This window comes from Phaethon aethereus (assembly GCF_964289735.1).
Source record: "Phaethon aethereus genome assembly, chromosome: 1".
Lineage (NCBI taxonomy): Eukaryota > Metazoa > Chordata > Aves > Phaethontiformes > Phaethontidae > Phaethon > Phaethon aethereus.
The window spans coordinates 7,774,896-7,792,925 of record NC_138575.1 but is presented as its reverse complement, the minus strand read 5'-3'; the positions used below and the strand labels follow the sequence as shown (position 1 = coordinate 7,792,925).

The window sequence follows — 18,030 nt, the reverse complement described above, 5'->3', positions numbered from 1 at the left end:
CTTTGTGCCACCCTGCCGATCCCTTTTATCTGTGCAAATAGGAAAGAATTTGGGAAAAGACTGTTCATTAAACGGGAGATGCTTTCCCTTGATTTTCTGCTTGTTCCTCTTTCATGTTTGCCTTTAAAGAATTAGGCTATAAGCCTGGGGGTGGGACTGAACTTCTTTATCTGCTACTCTTTTAATTTCTGCACCTTGGTAATCTGAGGATGGCAGGGGGAAACAAATCAGCTAATAGCTTATGATCTCAATTCTTCCCTTTACCAGGAAGGCCATCCACTTTTCCTAGCACGGCTACAATACCAGAGTTAGCTGTACCTCATGTCAAGCCATAGGCAAGCTAGTCTATGACGTCTCCTAATCACTTTCTGAGCACATCAGGAGAGACACAGAGTCCCTGGCTGAGGCTAAGAACACTGACACAAAAGTTGTATATCATCACAGTCTCCTGGTGTTTCTGTCTAAGAACCAAACCACGTATTTATGAAAAATTGATAAATGTAGGCTGCCATTTCAGTGGAAGAACAGTCTCCCTCTTTGGAGCATGTCTTCCCTTTTTCCACAGACTAATCCACACATTGAAAAGCAGTGTGTTTCCAGCCAGGTCGGTGGCCTGGTCTGACTGACAGAGTGGTAGCTCAAGCTAGAAGCCACAAGAAGAATGGTGGGAACAAGTAGCTGTTGACAGAGAAGGCAAATCTGACCCTTCATCAGCAAAGTGGATGGAGGTCTTACTAAAGTGCCCACATAGCCTTTGCTTCAGCTGCCTGTGATGGCATCCGTACACAGGAAAGCAGCGACAAGCCCGTCTGCCTGTCAGGCCCCATCTGCCCATCAGGACCTGTCTGCCGCCACTGTCGGCAAGTGTTAGTCAACATGTCTGTGCTAAGGACTTCTGCTGGGCAACCTCAGTGAGGTCTGGGACTGTCTCTGCTCATAAGACACTCTCCTTGGGTTGGGCTATGTTGGGTCATCTGAAGCAAGAAGAACCATGTAAAACTTCCTGCTCAGAATGCAAGAATTTACAGTTATACACTAGGTACAGGACTTCTTGCAGCTGTACCTAATTTTATGGGGGTTCTCATGTGACTGAGAACAGGTCGCAGGTTGGGAAGCTGGTGGTTGCCACTGGGGTAATAAAACCGGTGGCTACAGTCCTGTGACTCCCTTGTGATTTCACTTCAGAAACCAGGTCTCAGAGACCTCTTACACATCAGTAGTTCATTGGTTTTTAATGGTGGCTTTTTCATAAACACCCTCTGAAATGCTGAATGCTCTCAAGAAGAGGCTGCTGGTGAATCAGGCAAAAAGCCTCTGAGTACAGATCAAACTTCAGTGATCTAAGAGGACAGTTTTTAAATTGTGTTTTCTGACACTTCTGCAATACATACTGGATACAGATTTCATCCTGTTGCTTTCTGTGTGCAATCAGTTTTATGCTGCAATTCTTCAGCATTAGCACAAAGCAGTAACAAGTGAATTTCCACCTCCAGAAAGAAACATTTAAAACATTATGTGTGGGATGGGTAATTTCTCTAGTTACTTTAAAACAAACAAGTAAAAGAACCCTGTGCTATATTTGTATCAGCTGAAATGGACTAAGAGGTGATAAAATGGATAATCAGGTAAATACTACGATACCTTCAGCAAGATATTATGATAGATCTGCATAAAATAATATAGCATTTCCATCACACACCATCATCTGTTGAAAAAGCATCACCTGTTGCTCCTGTCAACTGTAGTAAGACCAGTGGGATGAGTCCTGGTTTGTTAGATGCCGCAAGGGCTGAACCAGCACTGTTTGGTGCCTCTGGCTGCACCTTCGTGGAGCCTCCTGGTTGCATACCCCTGCTGCAGGCCTTTCCCTTCACTGTAACCTCTTCTTGGAAGTTTGTAGACATCACAACAAAGTTGAAGGTTGTAATTTTTATATCATCAAGTTGCTATTTCCAGCTCTCTACAGATTAAGAAGAATCAGTTGCACATCTTGTTCTCAAGCATCTCTTAGCATTACTGATTACTGGTGAAGCAAGAAGGGGCTTTGTTGTTTGTTTTTTTCTTTTAAATGACAGCTGAGCTTCTGGTCCTCCCACGCAGTCCAGGAGCTGGGGCCCTGAGTTTTGATTTCTCTTGCCCATGTGTAGAAACAGTTAACAGTATTTATTATTTTAGATGCAAAACTAATCACAGAGAATGGAGAGAACCTTTAGAAAATGTGTTAATTCACAGTGCTCCTTTGCAGACACTGTCATTGCATTTTATCCCAATTCAGATCCTCCCCAGCAAGCCAGCCCAGTACTAGGTTGTCAGTAAGAAGGCAAGGAGATGCAAGAGCACAAAAGTGGGTGCTAGAACGGGATTTTCAACAGACCAGGAGGAAGATAGACTTCCCCCAGGTTCAAACAGACTTCGAATGCAAGCTTGTTTTTAGCAACCTAAAGCATCAGCGTTGCCAGAAAATCCACCTCCGAAAATATCAGCTGAAAATCACTGTTTAGTTTCTCTAATACAACACAGACCTGAGACTCTGATCCTGCTTTTGGTCCCTCTGGCCCAAGACATGCTCTGCTGGCTTCAGTGGGACAGTGTATGACTGCAAATAAAAATGCTAGTAAGTTCGAGAATATAACCAAAATGGACAAATCAGGTTAGAAACAGAACAACTGGAAGGAACAGAGATGAGTGGACAGCTATTTAAAACAGCTCAGTGTCCTGTGGAGAGACAGGGGAAATAATTACCTTTGAAAATCTGGATATGATGATGAGAAACTCTGGCCGTGCACTTGCTTGCAAGTTGTCTGCCGTCCAGTTCTGTAAGCTGCTGGGACAGGAGGGATTTCTTGGTAGCTCTAAAGATCTTTATCAGAGTTGTCTGCTGCAGGATATCACCCATGTATTAATTTTTGCAGCTTTCAGGTGAACGTTTTATGAGCTGGCAAACAGACGGTAGTGCTTCGGCAGCCTCCATGACTCCACATTAGTTAAGCATCCTCTGTCAGTCCTGCATTATGAATGAGTTTCTGTGTCACTGACACAGCACAAGCCAGAGCAGGGGGAGAGGAGGCCTCAGCTGGTGGTCCAGGCGGTGTCCCAGCACCCTCCCAGCTGTCAGTAGCAGCGTGGCAGCCGCGCGGAGCTGAACAGCTGAAACGATCAGGGAGAATGTCTATAAGCTCTGTTAATGCTCCTTCTGACCCGTGAATGATTGTGCTTGTTTTCCCTGGCGCATGCCGGGCTTACCCCTCTGTCCCAGAGCTGGAGGGAGAAAGTGACCTCTGTACTGGATGATCCTTCTTGCGCAGGGCAGCGGCAATGAAAAGGAAGTTCAAACAACTGTTAGAGGAGTGACTGTCACACAGCTGGGGTGGGATTCATCTGACCATGAACATTTCTTCAGTGTAGCCCTCTCCATCTGAGCTAGGTGCCCTCCACTCCCTTTGCTGTCAGTAGAAGAGAAGCAACAGTAACCTCCCAAGGAAGCCATTTGAAATAGATTGGATGAATTGTGCTCTGGAGTCCGTTTCTTTCCCCAAAGTGTGACTAGCCCAGTGTTGTAGAAAGGTGAAAGGCAGCAAATCCCACTCCTAAATATGCATGGCTCAGTTGATAATTTAGGCTCTATTTTTTTTGTCCAAAAGTAGAAACAAGGATGATACGTACCTGGCTCTTAACATCTGTAGGCCTCAAAATATTATACAATGGAAAGAAGTATCATCAGTATCCTAACAAGGCAATGGAGATATACAGTGTTGCCTTCATTTGTTTAGGAGAACTGGGTAGAGCCTGGACTATCCTACATCTTTTAGTATGGTTTAAGAACATACATAACTTTATTCATCTCACTGTTCAGGAAGGCTCCCTGACATCTAATCTGTCCTTTTGAAGGAAGTGAGCCATTGATTGGCTTCCCTACCCAAGGGGTATGGTCTGGGAACATGGCCATTATTTTATAATAATAATTTATAAGAAAGCAGAGCACATCCAGAATCACATTAGGTAATCATCCTGTAGGTACATCCATTCTTTCCTTGAATGGCCTCAATATGACAGCTTGATCTGTACAATAAACTGCACAGAGTGGAAACCAAAGCTAAGAGCATTTTCCACTGGAGAAACTCCATTGTTTTCTGAAAAGTCACTCCTGGTTTATTCCTGTCTGAGACAGAGAGGAATTGCATTCACATGTAATCGTGGTTTTAAGAGGTAATTTCAAAGGGCTGTAAGCCCTCTCTATCTCTTTTATTAAGAATGATGTTTTTTGGAGATCTTCCAGTACTGCACACTCATGTAATTCAGTTATTGCTCCAAAAGTAATCCTGTTTATGGTAATCATGGCAGGAGACCCAGGCTCTGCCTTCATGTGCACACCCATAACATCTGTGGTACTTGCTTGGATCAGTGGGCTGAAGATGGTTGCATAGCTGTTGAATTTATAGCTTACAGATCATTTTCTAAGCATTAAAATTACTCTGAGGAATTTGATGGGAGAGCTGGACCATTCCTTTACCCATGTAATTTGTCACAGACTCAGTCAACACCATGTACCCGCTGTGGCATGCTGGTGGGACATCGCTTCACCTTGCCCCCATAAGAGCTCTTTTATTTTTCCAAGTGACTTTCGGGGGGAAGTCCCTTGGCAAGTGAGTAAGGAAAGCAGTTACTCTCAGACAAATTGTGGGGGAACAGCTGGCCCTGCTGACAATCCAACCAACTGTCTACTTTGAATTGCTCTGTGCTGTCTACACTGGTGTCTCTGGTCCTCTCCCTTCCTCCCTGCATTACCAGGAATGGATGCACAGTCCTCAGCTCCCCTGAGCCAGGCCCGCATGCCCCATCTGTGCATAGCACATCTTGTTTGTCATGTCACAGTGCAGTTTGTCCTCCTTGTGAAGTCAAAGAACAGAACATCCTGTGTGTGATGTCACAGCAGGCTCTGTGTGGCCTCTATCTGTGACATCACTGAAGGCATTATGAAGGCTGTGCTCAGCAGGGGCAGGGGAACCTCTTTCTCAAAGACACTGGCACCACGCACATCTCTCTGACACAAGGATGCGTATGGGGAAGGCAGCAATGAGAAGATGCAGTCATGTTAGCAGGGCTAGGGAAACTCTTTGCAATTTTCCACAAAAGTCCCCGTGGACATCTCTGAGCAGTTGCATCTGAGGTCATCTACCAGACCATTCCACACTGCTGTGCTCCTTCACACTGTCTAGCAATAAAAATAGCTTCAGTTCTGTCTGGGGAAGAATTACCACATGGTGGACAATCGTGTAGCTGCCATTAGGGGCCCCAACTAGACCTAGAAAATGCAGGGAGGGAGGAATGCCGGTTGACATTGGCCTAAACCACATGCAGCATGATGGCATCAGATAGACACTTGGTACTTCTGGAAGCTTATGCAGTGCCAGGTGGGGAGAGCACAAAGGTGGCATAAAGGTAGTTTAAGTTTCCTTCCTCTTGGACTGGCAACGTCTGTACAGTATCTCAAGGGGACTCAACAGATTCATTATCCTTGGTTTTGCAACATAAGGAGTGAGGGATTGGGTCTATAGCTGAGGACTTGAGTATTCTGTCATGCCAATGTAACAGAGCTGGTCCTGTGGGCATTACATTGCTGGAAGTTAGAGAAGAACCGAAGTCAGACCAGTCTGAAGGTACCAGGCTTGGAGGCTGTGAGGACTTGAGAGTGGTCAAGCATTGGAACAGGCTACCCAGGGAGGTGGTGGAGTCACCATCACTGGAAGTGTTCAAAAAACATGTGGACGTGGCACTTCAGGACATGGTTTAGTGGACATGGTGGTGTTGGATTGGTGGTTGGACTTGATGACCTTAAAAGTCTTTTCCAACCTTAATGATTCTGTGATTCTGTGACTTGCATGGCCATAGATTGAAAGAAATGCTGTTAAAATCAGAGTGCTGTGAACCTTCAAATGGAGATCATTTGGTTACACTTTGCCATGCTGTGACCTTGCTAGCACAGCTGATTGTATGCATCAAATAGCTCTGGTTTTGTACTCTCCTGCTACCCATTCACTGGAGAAGAAGGAATGAGATTTACAGATGCCTCTCAGTCTGTCATTTGGGTCATGCTGCTCTGCTCCTGGATGCTACATCTCTACAGTGTATAGATGAATGTCTCAACATGCATTTATCACACACATCTCTGACACAGAGGCCCACTGGTGTGGAACAGCACCCATCTATATCATCAAACTCTCTTAGTCTCCAGAGCAGTGTTGGGAATGGACCCTGGCCCATGCTGACTGCATAGCTGGGAGTTGCCTGGGGGAATGTAAACTAGTATAACCCAAAAGTATGCAAAGGGGGAATGTAAGCTAGTATAACCCAAAAGTATGCAAAGGCACGTCAATATTTTAACAGTAAAGTGACCCAAGTTTGAGTGCCTTGGAAGCATTCCCTGACACTGTTTCACTCGCTGTTATAGACATTGCATCTGTGTACACTAGGGATTTAAGTCCTTGCTGAGAGAGATTTCTCCAGACTGCTTCCACTAGTACTCCTGTACATGGTCGCAGTTGCAGTGAGGAGTAATCTGTGACGCTTAGGGCTATTACTGGCCACCAACTTCTGAAAGCTTTGCTAGCTTTCAAAGAACTTGGTGGACTTGGAAAGCAATTGCAGCTTGAAACGGAAACAGCTTGAGCAGCTCCAATGCACATCTGTTTGCCACACAGTGTAACAGGTGACCCACCTAGTGGATGAGGGAAAGGCTGTGGATGTTGTCTACCTGGACTTTAGTAAAGCCTTTGACAGCGTCTCCCACAGCATTCTCCTGGAGAAACTGGCGGCTCGTGGCTTAGACAGGTTTACTCTTTGCTGGATGAGGAACTGGCTGGATGGCCGAGCCAAGAGAGTTGTGGTGAACGGCGTTAAATCCAGCTGGCGGCCGGTCACAAGTGGTGTTCCCCAGGGCTCGGTTCTGGGGCCGGTCTTGTTCAATATCTTTATAGATGATCTAGATGAGGGAATCGAGTGCTCCCTCAGTAAGTTTGCAGATGACACCAAGTTGGGTGGGAGCGTTGATCTGCTGGAGGGTAGGAGGGCTCTGCAGAGGGATCTGGACAGGATGGATCGATGGGCAGAGGTCAACTGTATGAGGTTTAATAAGGCCAAGTGCCGGGTCCTGCACTTTGGCCACAACAACCCCATGCAACGCTACAGGCTTGGGGAGGAGTGGCTGGAGAGCAGCCTGGCAGAAAGGGACCTGGGGGTGCTGGTTGACAGGCGGCTGAACATGAGCCGGCAGTGTGCCCAGGTGGCCAAGAAGGCCACCAGCGTCCTGGCCTGTATCAGAAATAGTGTGGCCAGCAGGAGTAGGGAAGTGATCGTGCCCCTGTACTCGGCACTGGTGAGGCCGCAGCTTGAATCCTGTGTTCAGTTTTGGGCCCCTCACTACAAGAAGGATGTTGAGGTGCTGGAGCATGTCCAGAGAAGGGCAACGAAGCTGGTGAGGGGTCTGGAGCACAAGTCTTATGAGGAGCGGCTGAAAGAACTGGGGTTGTTCAGTCTGGAGAAGAGGAGGCTGAGGGGAGACCTTATCGCTCTCTACAACTACCTGAAAGGGGGTTGTGGTGACGAGGGTGTTATCCTCTTCTCCCAAGTAACTAGTGATAGGACAAGAGGAAATGGCCTCAAGTTGCACCAGGGGAGGTTTAGATTGGATATTAGGAAAAATTTCTTCACTGAGAGGGTGGTCAGGCATTGGAACAGGCTGCCCAGGGAGGTGGTGGAGTCGCCATCTCTGGAAGTGTTCAAAAAACGTGTGGATGTGGCAGTTCAGGACATGGTTTAGGGGACATGGTGGCACTGGATTAATGGTTGGACTTGATGATCTTGAAGGTCCTTTCCAACCTAGTGATTCTGTGATCATGAGCATCATTTGTAGATAAGGAAAGTAATGCAGAGAGGGAAAAGTCTGTACACGTAGATACTGTGTTTTTGAGTAAAAAAGGTTATTTGAGAAAGCCAACTCCTAGAACACCATTTTTATTCTCAGTCTGTGAGTCCCCCTTTTTTACCCTGGGCTGCATCAAATCCCCTCATCTAACACTTTTGCTTGGCATCTTTTGATTCCCTCATCTGGTAGCTGTGTTAACACAAGTATCTCTTCATCTTTTGGCAAGACTCTTAGTCATGATACTGCCATTATACAAAACATCTCATTTCTTCCTTTCCAGTGAGGATCGAGTCATTGAACATTACAAGAAACTAAATGGTCAGACAAGAGGTCAAGCAATTGTGAAGTAAGTGAAATAAGAGTGACTTCTTGTGACCTTTTTTTTATCAGGATATATTTATACTGGACTGTAAATACAATATGTAACTATGTCTCTCATCTCATCTAATGCTTTATTTTTAAGTATTTCTGTACTTAATTATTTATTTATTTAGGCATTTTTCCCAGATCATCCTCTCATCTTCTCAGACATGTTATTCTCTTATGTGTTGTTTTGCAGTTACATGAGCATTGTAGAATCCCTCCCAACATATGGAGTGCATTATTATGCAGTAAAGGTACGTGCTACAAAAAAGGGCCATTTATTGAATTGAACTGTTGTGGGAGAGGGAGGGAGAGGTACAAATAACCATCCTGCTTTCAGAACACAATACACTGCTACTAAAGTCTCGTTTCATTTCCTGTGGTAGGATAAACTTATTTCAACTGGGTAGTGAACATTTGGTAAATACAGCTCCAAAGAGGAAAATCCTGTTCTTGGAGATAAAACTGTTGGAGTCATATTGTGCTGGAGATGTTCAGCCCGCAAGCAGCAGCAAGCTATGGTGATGCCAGTGAACCAGCACCAAAGGGACAAGCCAGCCACATCACTGGCAGACTCGATGCTTCACACCTTTCTGTAGTTACAGGAGGTCAGACTTTTCCTAGCCGGCAGATCCATAAGCAACTAACTAGGGCCAGCCGTAACCTGCAGACTGCGGCTCCCTTTGCTTGAGATATAGGTAGATGGATACAGATATAGTACATCTTTTTAATGCCAAATCATTGTCCCATACTCTAGAGATAATACACCTCCCTCCACAAACAGCTCTCTGCTTCTAACTATGTGGCTTGCATTCAGGTATTCATGAAATCCATCATTTCTTTTGTCTAATGATTTATCACGAGATCTTCAGGTCTCATACTATTATTATTACTTCCCTGCCTGACCAGCTGTGTAGGGTTGTTATTTTTTTTTAAGTAGAGAAATCAATAAACATTTAAAGAAAACTAGATCCACACTCCCTAGAGCATATGCTTTCATTCATCACCCCTGAAGTTTTGATGTGTTTCATCATTATCTCTCTGCACAGATCATACGGTTTTTCATACATCTGTAATGTCTTGCACACATGGGGTGCCATAAAAACACAAACATCTGACAGTACCTGTCTCAGGGAGATGTGTTTCTAGTCTATTCCTGCTAATGTGCATGGCATTTTGCAAAAAGCATTAGCCTCACCTTTTGCCAGTGGGCAGGATCCCTCCAGCACCCTTTGCATCCAGATCTCTTGGACTACTCTAGATCGAAAAGAGATCTGGTGGATTGGGCTGGCTGCAAACACTTTACAGCTGTTCCAGTGAACTCCCCATCCCCATGATCAACAAGTACCGGCAAACAGCAATGAGGCAGCAAATATTACACGTAATAGGTTTTGCTTCTGCCTGATGTGGGCGTTTTGGTTTTGCTGCATTTTACCCTGCCATTCTCCATCATATTAACAGAACAGATGTAATTTCATTGAGGACTCCAGTTCAGTAAATTGCAAAGAGGCTGGTATCAGATATCAGCCATTACTCCATAAGACCATTTTATTGCACACTCAGACACAAAGCAGTTGGGTCCGAGCCTGTCAGACCTTATCACTTGGTAGCTCTCAGATCCCATTACTGCTGCATTTTCAAGATTAATGCTAAAATCCCTCCACATAATTCAAGTCAGCTGGGTGATTCGCTTTCCTTCCTCTCCAATCCCTGAGTGTTCAGAATGAATAATTTGCAGGGAAGAGAAAGAGGATGCACCACTGCACAAGGGACCCATGTCAAACCTCCCTACCTCCCTTGGCAGCATTTTGAGTAACTTGATCATTGGTGATGCATTTTAAATGGTTTTATATGTCATAGCTAAAAGTGAAACAGATCTCTCCTAAACACCATGGGACTTTGTGACTTGAGGAAATTCAGCAGGGGTAAATTTAACAGCACCCATGACATTCAAAGGCATTGCTTAGAAACAAATCTTCACCTTGAATAACAACCTAGGAAATCTCCAGCATTTCCTCATCCCACTCAATATAACTCCCTCTCTTTTTTTCTTCCAGGACAAGCAGGGAATTCCATGGTGGCTAGGACTTAGCTACAAGGGGATTTTTCAGTATGACTACCATGACAAAGTGAAACCAAGAAAGGTAAGTGTTTACTTTTCTATCAAAGTCTGGGCTTGCCACACACGTTATAGCTTGATTTGAGGGTGTGATAGATGCCAAATTCTGGCATTGATTCATGTGATTTTGAAGGACGTTGTTTCTCCCAAACTTGTCTAAATGTCTGCAAAGAACTAATGGACAAAAGTAGCTCTTATTTTATTAAATGTTGTGGTACGGCGGGGAAATAAGCATCACTTAATCTTGCAACTTACACTTCTTTTTTGCATGGTTCCTAAGACATAAATGGGAACTGATCCTCTCAGGTGCTGGAGACCTTACATCCCTGCTGGCTATGGCAGGACTGAGGGTGCTCAGCCAACGCTTGATAGTGTATTGTCAAGCATGTCAATACGATCATGTCAATATGATCCGAGAGAGGGAAGAAGGGACAGGAAAGCTTATTCTATTTGTTACAAAAAGGAAAAATTGTTTGGTTTTCCCAGAAGCAGCATTACATTTGACAAGCAACAATTTTACTAACTGAAGAGTTAATGTCAAACTAACAAGAAAAGAACACTTTCATCATATGCCTAAAAAAAAAGTGTTAACAAATTTGTGCCCAGTATCTCATTTGTTTTGGAACTTTACTTTGAAACAGTTCACAGTTTAACGCATGGCATGCATAGATCTGATCACAAAACTCAAGCTTGGTCAGTAATCACTAGCCATTCCGGTCTCTTTATTACTATTTTTAGTGAGGCTTTCCATGCATCTGAATACTGGGATTCATCCCAGTCCTTCCAAATTGCCTTTGAGAAAGCTACAGAACATCCTGTTCATTTGGGAGGAGAAAGGTTCTGATCACCTGAGCTCATCCTACTAGGCAGATTTTCTGATTTTCCTACCTAGGATGCCATCTAATACAAAAAAGCTCATCTCTGAGCACATGCCCTGCAGGTGGGCATGTACAGTCTGTTAGCAACAGCATTTGTTGTACTGCAAACCCATGGAGACATCAGGAGGCAAGGTTTCAGGCTTGTTTGCAGGCTGCAGAACGGGATGATTTGGAGCAACTAGGCAGCTCTTCTACAGATGCAAATGCTTCCACACTGCATTAACATACTGCATTTCTCTTCCCATTTTCTCTTCCTCGTTTTCTCTCTGTGCCAGGGTCCCTCCTCCCTTTCTTTCGCCTCCTCTGATCACACTCAAGTTGGATACTACCTGGTGCTCATAGATAGCATCTTCTATTAAAATAAACTAGAATCAACATTTTGGTAGAAAACAGAACTGCTCAAGAGGCAGCAGGAGATAATTGGTGCATTGATTAGCCTTTTATTCACTGAAAGGTATTAATGGGGCTTTTTATTCATTGAAGAAAAGGATGAGGTGAGCAAGGAGGTCTTCACAGAGCATCTGTGCTCTAAAAGACATATCTGTTTGGGATCAATCATTACCTGCAGGGCAAGCCATACTCACATGTGATAGTTTAAAACATGCCTAGGCTGGGTGTTTGCACCCACATACCTCCATTAGTGCCAACCCCCTAGGGAAGACATGTCCTTAAAACATGCCTTCAGAAGTCAATCTTAGTGATAGAAACTATTCTTTGGAGGAAAACAGTGCCCTGCCATGACAAAGACTCATGACAAGGACTCATCTATTCACAAGCTATAGCAATTTTTATCAACCCTGGTGGGATGAGAGTGTTGGTGGAGAGCATCAGAAGGGGAAAAAAAAAAAAAAAGAGGTCAGGTACTCTGACTATGTGAGAGGAGACACCTATTTCCACTAAAAGAGTCAAGCCTCCTTTCTTAGGTTCTCTACTTTCTCTCCTCAGCCGCTCAGGGTGATCCGGTCTGTAGAATTCATGTTAGAGCTTGATAACATCTTGGCCAGCCTCCCTGTGTCCCCACTAACGTACTGTGTCCCCACTAACCTACTTCTAGCTGTCACGTTGCCCCTAGAATCAGGGACTGAAGGCGTATCCTACCCTTTTTCTGCAAGTGTAACCCTAGGGTAACACGAGGGTTTTTTCTGCAAGTGTAACCCTAACACTAGGGTGCGAGTTTTCTCTTTATTGGGAATTACTCTTTTTTTCCCTTAGCAAGTTACGTACAAAATCCAGAAGACCCAAAACAATGGCGCTGCCTTATGTATAAACCACTGAGGACTTCTGTGGCTTAGCAGAAGTGGTCATAAATCTGGGACGGAACATTGGGTGGGGAGAGCAGGAATTTCCGGGATAGAATTTGTCCATTGCCATAATCCAGACACCACAGCAGTGAAAAGATAGCCTGATGGGCATTTCTCTGTTACATGATGCTTGCAAACCCCATCTGTTGGCAGGGCTATTCCAAAATGCATAACCTAAATCGGGGACAGGACTTCGATAGAGTGGCTGAGGCTTCATTATGTTGCCATCATGTGCTTTTACCCTCTATAGAGAGTAAATAAAGACTTCTTACCTTCTTACAGGTGGTAAAACCCCTCTGGCAAGAGCAGCCCAACTCCCTCAGCAAGGTGCAATGTTTGATCCTCTGCTAATTAGATTGTAAAATTGCACTTCATAACCCTGGTATCTGGGAGCTTACCATACCATCTGATTCATTTCACTAAACCAGCATGGGCTGGCTCAAGTCTGTGCTGTGCCAAGGGGAGGGTTAAACCTTACTGAACTTTCTGCAAGGTAAAATTAGGGGGAGAGAGGGAAAGAGATTATGTCTTTTCTGATCTTTATTATTTTGTTCCTGTACATTGCCAATGCCAGAAACAAATTGAAAAATTACAATGGAAAAATAAATCTCCCTGGAAGAAACACAAGCATAAAATTGTAGCAAGAAACCAGATGAAACCAAGACATTTATATAAAATGCATATAAAAACCTTGCTTGTCTTATAAGGGAGATTGTAATGTTTTCCTATTATGTCATCCTAGATAGATTTCCGTGCTTACTGTGTTTGCAAGTAAAACTGTAACCCACACTAAGCAGCTGAGCCTATCTCAGGCGATCCCATTAGCAGTCAGTCAAAACCATGTTTTTATGAAATTGCTGGAGTAAATCAGCCATGTGTCTCTAGAAAACCTAACTAGGTTTGTCAGCAAGTTGGATGAGTCCAGGGAGGAGAATTGAGGCTGACGCAGGGCCAGAACATCATCTTGCTTGCACTATTCTCACTCGGGCATAAGTCCTCCAGCATTACTGGGGATGCAGCTGAGATGGGTATCTGGCACCTAGTCTGAGGTGGTTCAGATGGGAATCAGGGCTATTAAACTGGACTGCAGAGCCTAAGGTGACTCTGTGCTTCTATTTTTATGTTCCCTCCTGCTGATGCTTGAATTCTGTGGAAGCCCTGAAGCTACCCAAAGCTATCACTTTGAGGCTTATAGTTCTCCTTTCTGTTTTTCTCCTGTATGTTCAGGAGCTAGCTCACAGACTCAGCAGGCCCTTTGAACAGGCTTCCTCTTGAATGTTGCCTGTTCAGACACAGACTTGGTCTGTTACAGTTATGATCTGATAACCATTCATTCTCAGGTGTTAAATATTAATGTAAAAATTTTGGTATACTTCACAAAATCCAGCACTCCAGCTGAACAAGAAGAAGGGAGTATCAAGTGTGGAAAGATGGCTGCAGTCCTGCTAACCATATGATGAGGCATTCTGGAAGTTTAGTAATGCCTTGCAGAGCCAATGTCATCTCTGTAGCAGCAGCACACAGCATCCAGAGTGGGCAGAATTCATTTCTCTCTATCTTAGTTAAGACTTGGCTCCTACAAACTCTTCCCTGTGAAGAGAAAAGGCCCTTCAGGGCTCTGTGCGCCTTGGAAAATCACATCAACAGCAGGTAGGGATGTAACTCCACTCCATCCCAAGAGACCTGTACCTGAAGTAGAAACAGCATAGCCTGGAGCTGTGAGACCGGCATGCTCAAGCAGTTGTAGTGGCACTAGGCATGTCTCCCTTGTTCTAGTGAGATATTCCCACTGATTTAAGAGCCCAAAGGCATCTTTCAGTGCCCACAGCTTAACAGTTAGTAGACAATTAACTCCAAGCTGAAGAGTGAATGATTAACAAAGTCAGACAAAGGACTTCCATATGGCCAATAAACAGAGATAGTCTTTAACTTAGCACCAAAAGTAAAACGACCTTAAAGGAGAGACTAGTAGTGTTTTGTTCCTTTGCAAGAAGGACCACTATATAATGTTATCCCTTTTTCTTCCACACAAGGCTAGTGGCAACAAAACTTATGATGAGCCTTTTTTCTCAGACTCATCAACGTTACTAGTGTTCGCATTCTCTGGTTGACTGAAGAGAACCCAAGGGGAATAAAGACTTTTGGAAAAAAGGTAAAATGTGAAGCATCCCAAAATTCAGCTGGGAATGTAACTTGACAAAGATTTTCCCTGTGACAGCCAAACATCAGTTTCTGCCATTTCTTCCCAGCATTATCCTTTCTCCGAAATGAAATGAAGCATGCTATGAAAATATTCTATCCCTTGCCATAAGGTCTCCACAATGCTCTGTGGATTCTCATTACAGAAGAATTTATGTGTGGTATTGTTGTGAATCCAAAGCAATGATAATGCGTTGACTTCCCATTTAAACACGCAAAAACAAGAGCTGAGTTGGACTCATCCTATGAAGCAATACAAAGTACAAGTACAAGCTTTAAGTGTCTGATCAGAGAGAAATCACCTGCTTGTCGAAAGCATGAGCAAAGTAATCAGCGCATTAATTGTGTCCAGAAAATGAGAGATTGCTGTGTGATGTCACTTGGCCTTTTCCAAAGAGCAAGAGATAGAGTGAACTTTCCCAATTCCAGAGGCAAAATGACATATTTACACAGGAGGAGCAATAGCCTAATTAAGAGCTGCTTTATTGCAGAACAAATAGAGATCCTCTCTGCTTTAGGGCATAATGAAGCATTGTCAAGTCAGTAATTGCATTGATGGAGTGGTTAAACTTGTGCTTCCTGTGGTGAAGGAATGCCAGACCAGTAACATAAAAAAACACAAAGTAGGGATTGATGTGAAATGTATAGAAACTAGTGAACGATGGGGAGGAGGAAGCTGACAAATTGGTCTCTATCCTGACTGATCATAGAACATCGGGACAGTCAAAAAGGCAAAAGGAACATGAAATTCAAATCAGTTACAGGGAGCCCAATTCACTTGCATAAGTCCTTGCCAAATGATACAATAGAGGTCAAGAGCTTAAACAGGTTGAAGATAGGACTAAAAGTGTGACCCTCCATCTAGAGTTTTAACACCGAATTGGTTGTTTTGGAAAGGATTTGGGAAGGGGTCATAAACCCTCATGTCCAAGGAGGGTGTTTGATTTGGCAGCAAGTTGGTTTCTGTTGTCAGAAGCATGGAGCATGTGTAACGCTCCTCTCACTGGCATGCCACTGAGCCACAGGGTGTATTCAGAAAGGGCCAGCCTTTCTCTAGAACATCCAGAATTGAGTGGGGTCAGAAACAATGTATTGGACTCGTGTCTAATTGGGCTCTTCTTGGAATGGCATCATTTCCTAAGACCTTTGCAAACACCTTTGCATTGCAGACAGGGATAAAACATTTCAAATTCACAAATGATGCAAGAGAAGCAGAAAACATTTCCAGGAAATACTGGTTTAAAAGCTAGTGGAGTCTCAGTGGCATTGCTGTAATAAATTATTCACTGTGATTAGCTGACTGTTAAGGACTACCTGCTGACTCCTTCTGCTCAGCGCTTTTATTTCTCTCCCCGTTGCTGATCCTTCATGCTTTTTGGATTATGGACTTGGCTGTAAAGTGAACCAGTCTTCAGGTCGCAGCAGGTTCAACTCATTTTATAGTACAGTAATTCAGTCTCAGTTTAGTATTTGGAAGTGCAGAGCACTGGAGGAGGGAGACATATACAAAGAGAGGTTCCTTACCATGCTATTTCTTCTCATGGAGGGAGGTTGCTCACCTGATTTCCTTCCGTATCAAAATGTAAGACCCAGAGCTGTGACTGTTGAAGAGCAGCCATAGTTTAAGACCTTTCCGTGCCGAAATGTCTTATTCCATCCCTGTTACACAGGAGACCATGTTCTCACTAGCACCTTTTTTGCTGCTGCTTGCCCTCGATTTGGGGCATCTACCATCCAGCACCAGGCTCTTCCCCGTTCAGCACCCAGTAGCCCATGCCTTACTGCTGCACTTCACTGTGCCAAAAAGCTGCCAAGAGCACTGGGAGATGAATAAATCAGATCACAGCACACTGGGCTGGAAAGCAGGATTTTGTCCCTGACACTGAGAATTTCCATGGGAATTGGCCGGACATGCCACTGGGCTGTCATTCACTGAACATTTCTTTTGGCAGCAGTACCAACTGAAGTGGCCTTCACCACCCTCCTCCCCATCGCAGCCTGCCACCACTGTTCATTTCCTCCCGCGGGCCCCTTCCTCAGTCATGCTGGTATAATTGTGTGGCCGGCAAGGAAACTGCTACAGAGAAGAGGATCAGAGCTCAGCATAACCCAGCCAAAAACAGTGGTCACTTTTAACCTCGATCGGTTCCCAACCCCATTCACCATCTGGCCCACAATCAGTACCCTACAGCACAGCTGTACATACACACTGGGTATGAGTGCAGGCTGCATAAATCACAGCAGCCAGAGAAAGAAACTGCCATTAACCTACACAGTAACTTTGTGGAGCGAGACAAGGGCTCCATAGCTTGGAACAAGATGGAGCGAGTTTGGCTGCATGGAATTTGCCATGGTTGAGCCAGGATGAATTAACAGTTAGGTATGAGTGCTCATCACCACTTTTTGTCGGATAAGCTGGTAAAAGCTTGCTTCAGTGTCTCTCCCAAACGGGCCTGACCTCAGACCACTAAGTAGATTGTCTAGGTAAAACAACTTCTTAACATCATAGAACAGTCATGCTCAGTTTCTATTATCTAGGTAAATAAGTAGTTTGATCAACTATAATGCTTGTAAACACTAATCCATAGTCTAAGGCATTGCTGTTTTATAAGGAAACCAGCACTATCTTGGTAGTTTAGTGTGTGTATACTGTGGTGATACCATCAGGCATACAGTCCCCAAGGTTTTCTGTAAGAATTTACATTCACAAAGGCTACAGCATGACATCCCATCCCCTGATCCAGCCAAGTCAAGCCCATGGCTACCATTAAATATAGGAGGAGTCCCATCAAAGTAAAACTCCCTTGCTCTAAGTGCTTTGTCGTATTCAGGTCTTAAAGGGTAATTCTCTATAAAAGCAGCAGCCAAGCCTTAAATGATTCTGCAGCACACAGCAGGAACTTCAACGAGATGCAAAGACAAATCACTCCGACAGCACAAAGTGAAACAAATTGGACCTCAGTGCCCTGGAGTTAGGGTGGAGATCTGGAGCGAGATTGAAACCTCCTCAAGCACTTGTGCTTGGCTCTGAAGTGGTAGCAGGCTCTCCGCATGCCCCACCCTTCTCAGATGCTGTCTCTTAGCTCACCAGGACTCACTATTCCAAAGGCCTGCGCATTTTTATCACCAGATGAAGGCAGGCAGGGACCCAGTTATTCAGTAGCTATGAATATGAGGCATCTTTAAGTCAGTGGCCTGGGGAGGAGGATCAGAAGGTCAGGCATGGCAGCCCACTACCATGTACATGGG

The 18,030-nt window shown here is 44.4% G+C and overlaps 1 protein-coding gene across 3 annotated transcripts in view; it reads left to right on the top strand.

Moving 5' to 3' along the window:
* Positions 1 to 18,030, top strand: part of FRMD4A (FERM domain containing 4A) — a gene marked incomplete at both ends in the record, with an annotated part of 383,792 nt that overhangs the window by 320,099 nt on the left and 45,663 nt on the right. For all 3 annotated transcript variants that reach the window (XM_082013889.1, XM_082013888.1, XM_082013887.1), the window contains 3 exons: positions 8,202 to 8,267; positions 8,481 to 8,538; positions 10,342 to 10,428. In XM_082013889.1, the coding sequence (XP_081870015.1) occupies positions 8,202 to 8,267; positions 8,481 to 8,538; positions 10,342 to 10,428 (211 nt within the window). The remainder of the gene's footprint in view (positions 1 to 8,201; positions 8,268 to 8,480; positions 8,539 to 10,341; positions 10,429 to 18,030) is intronic.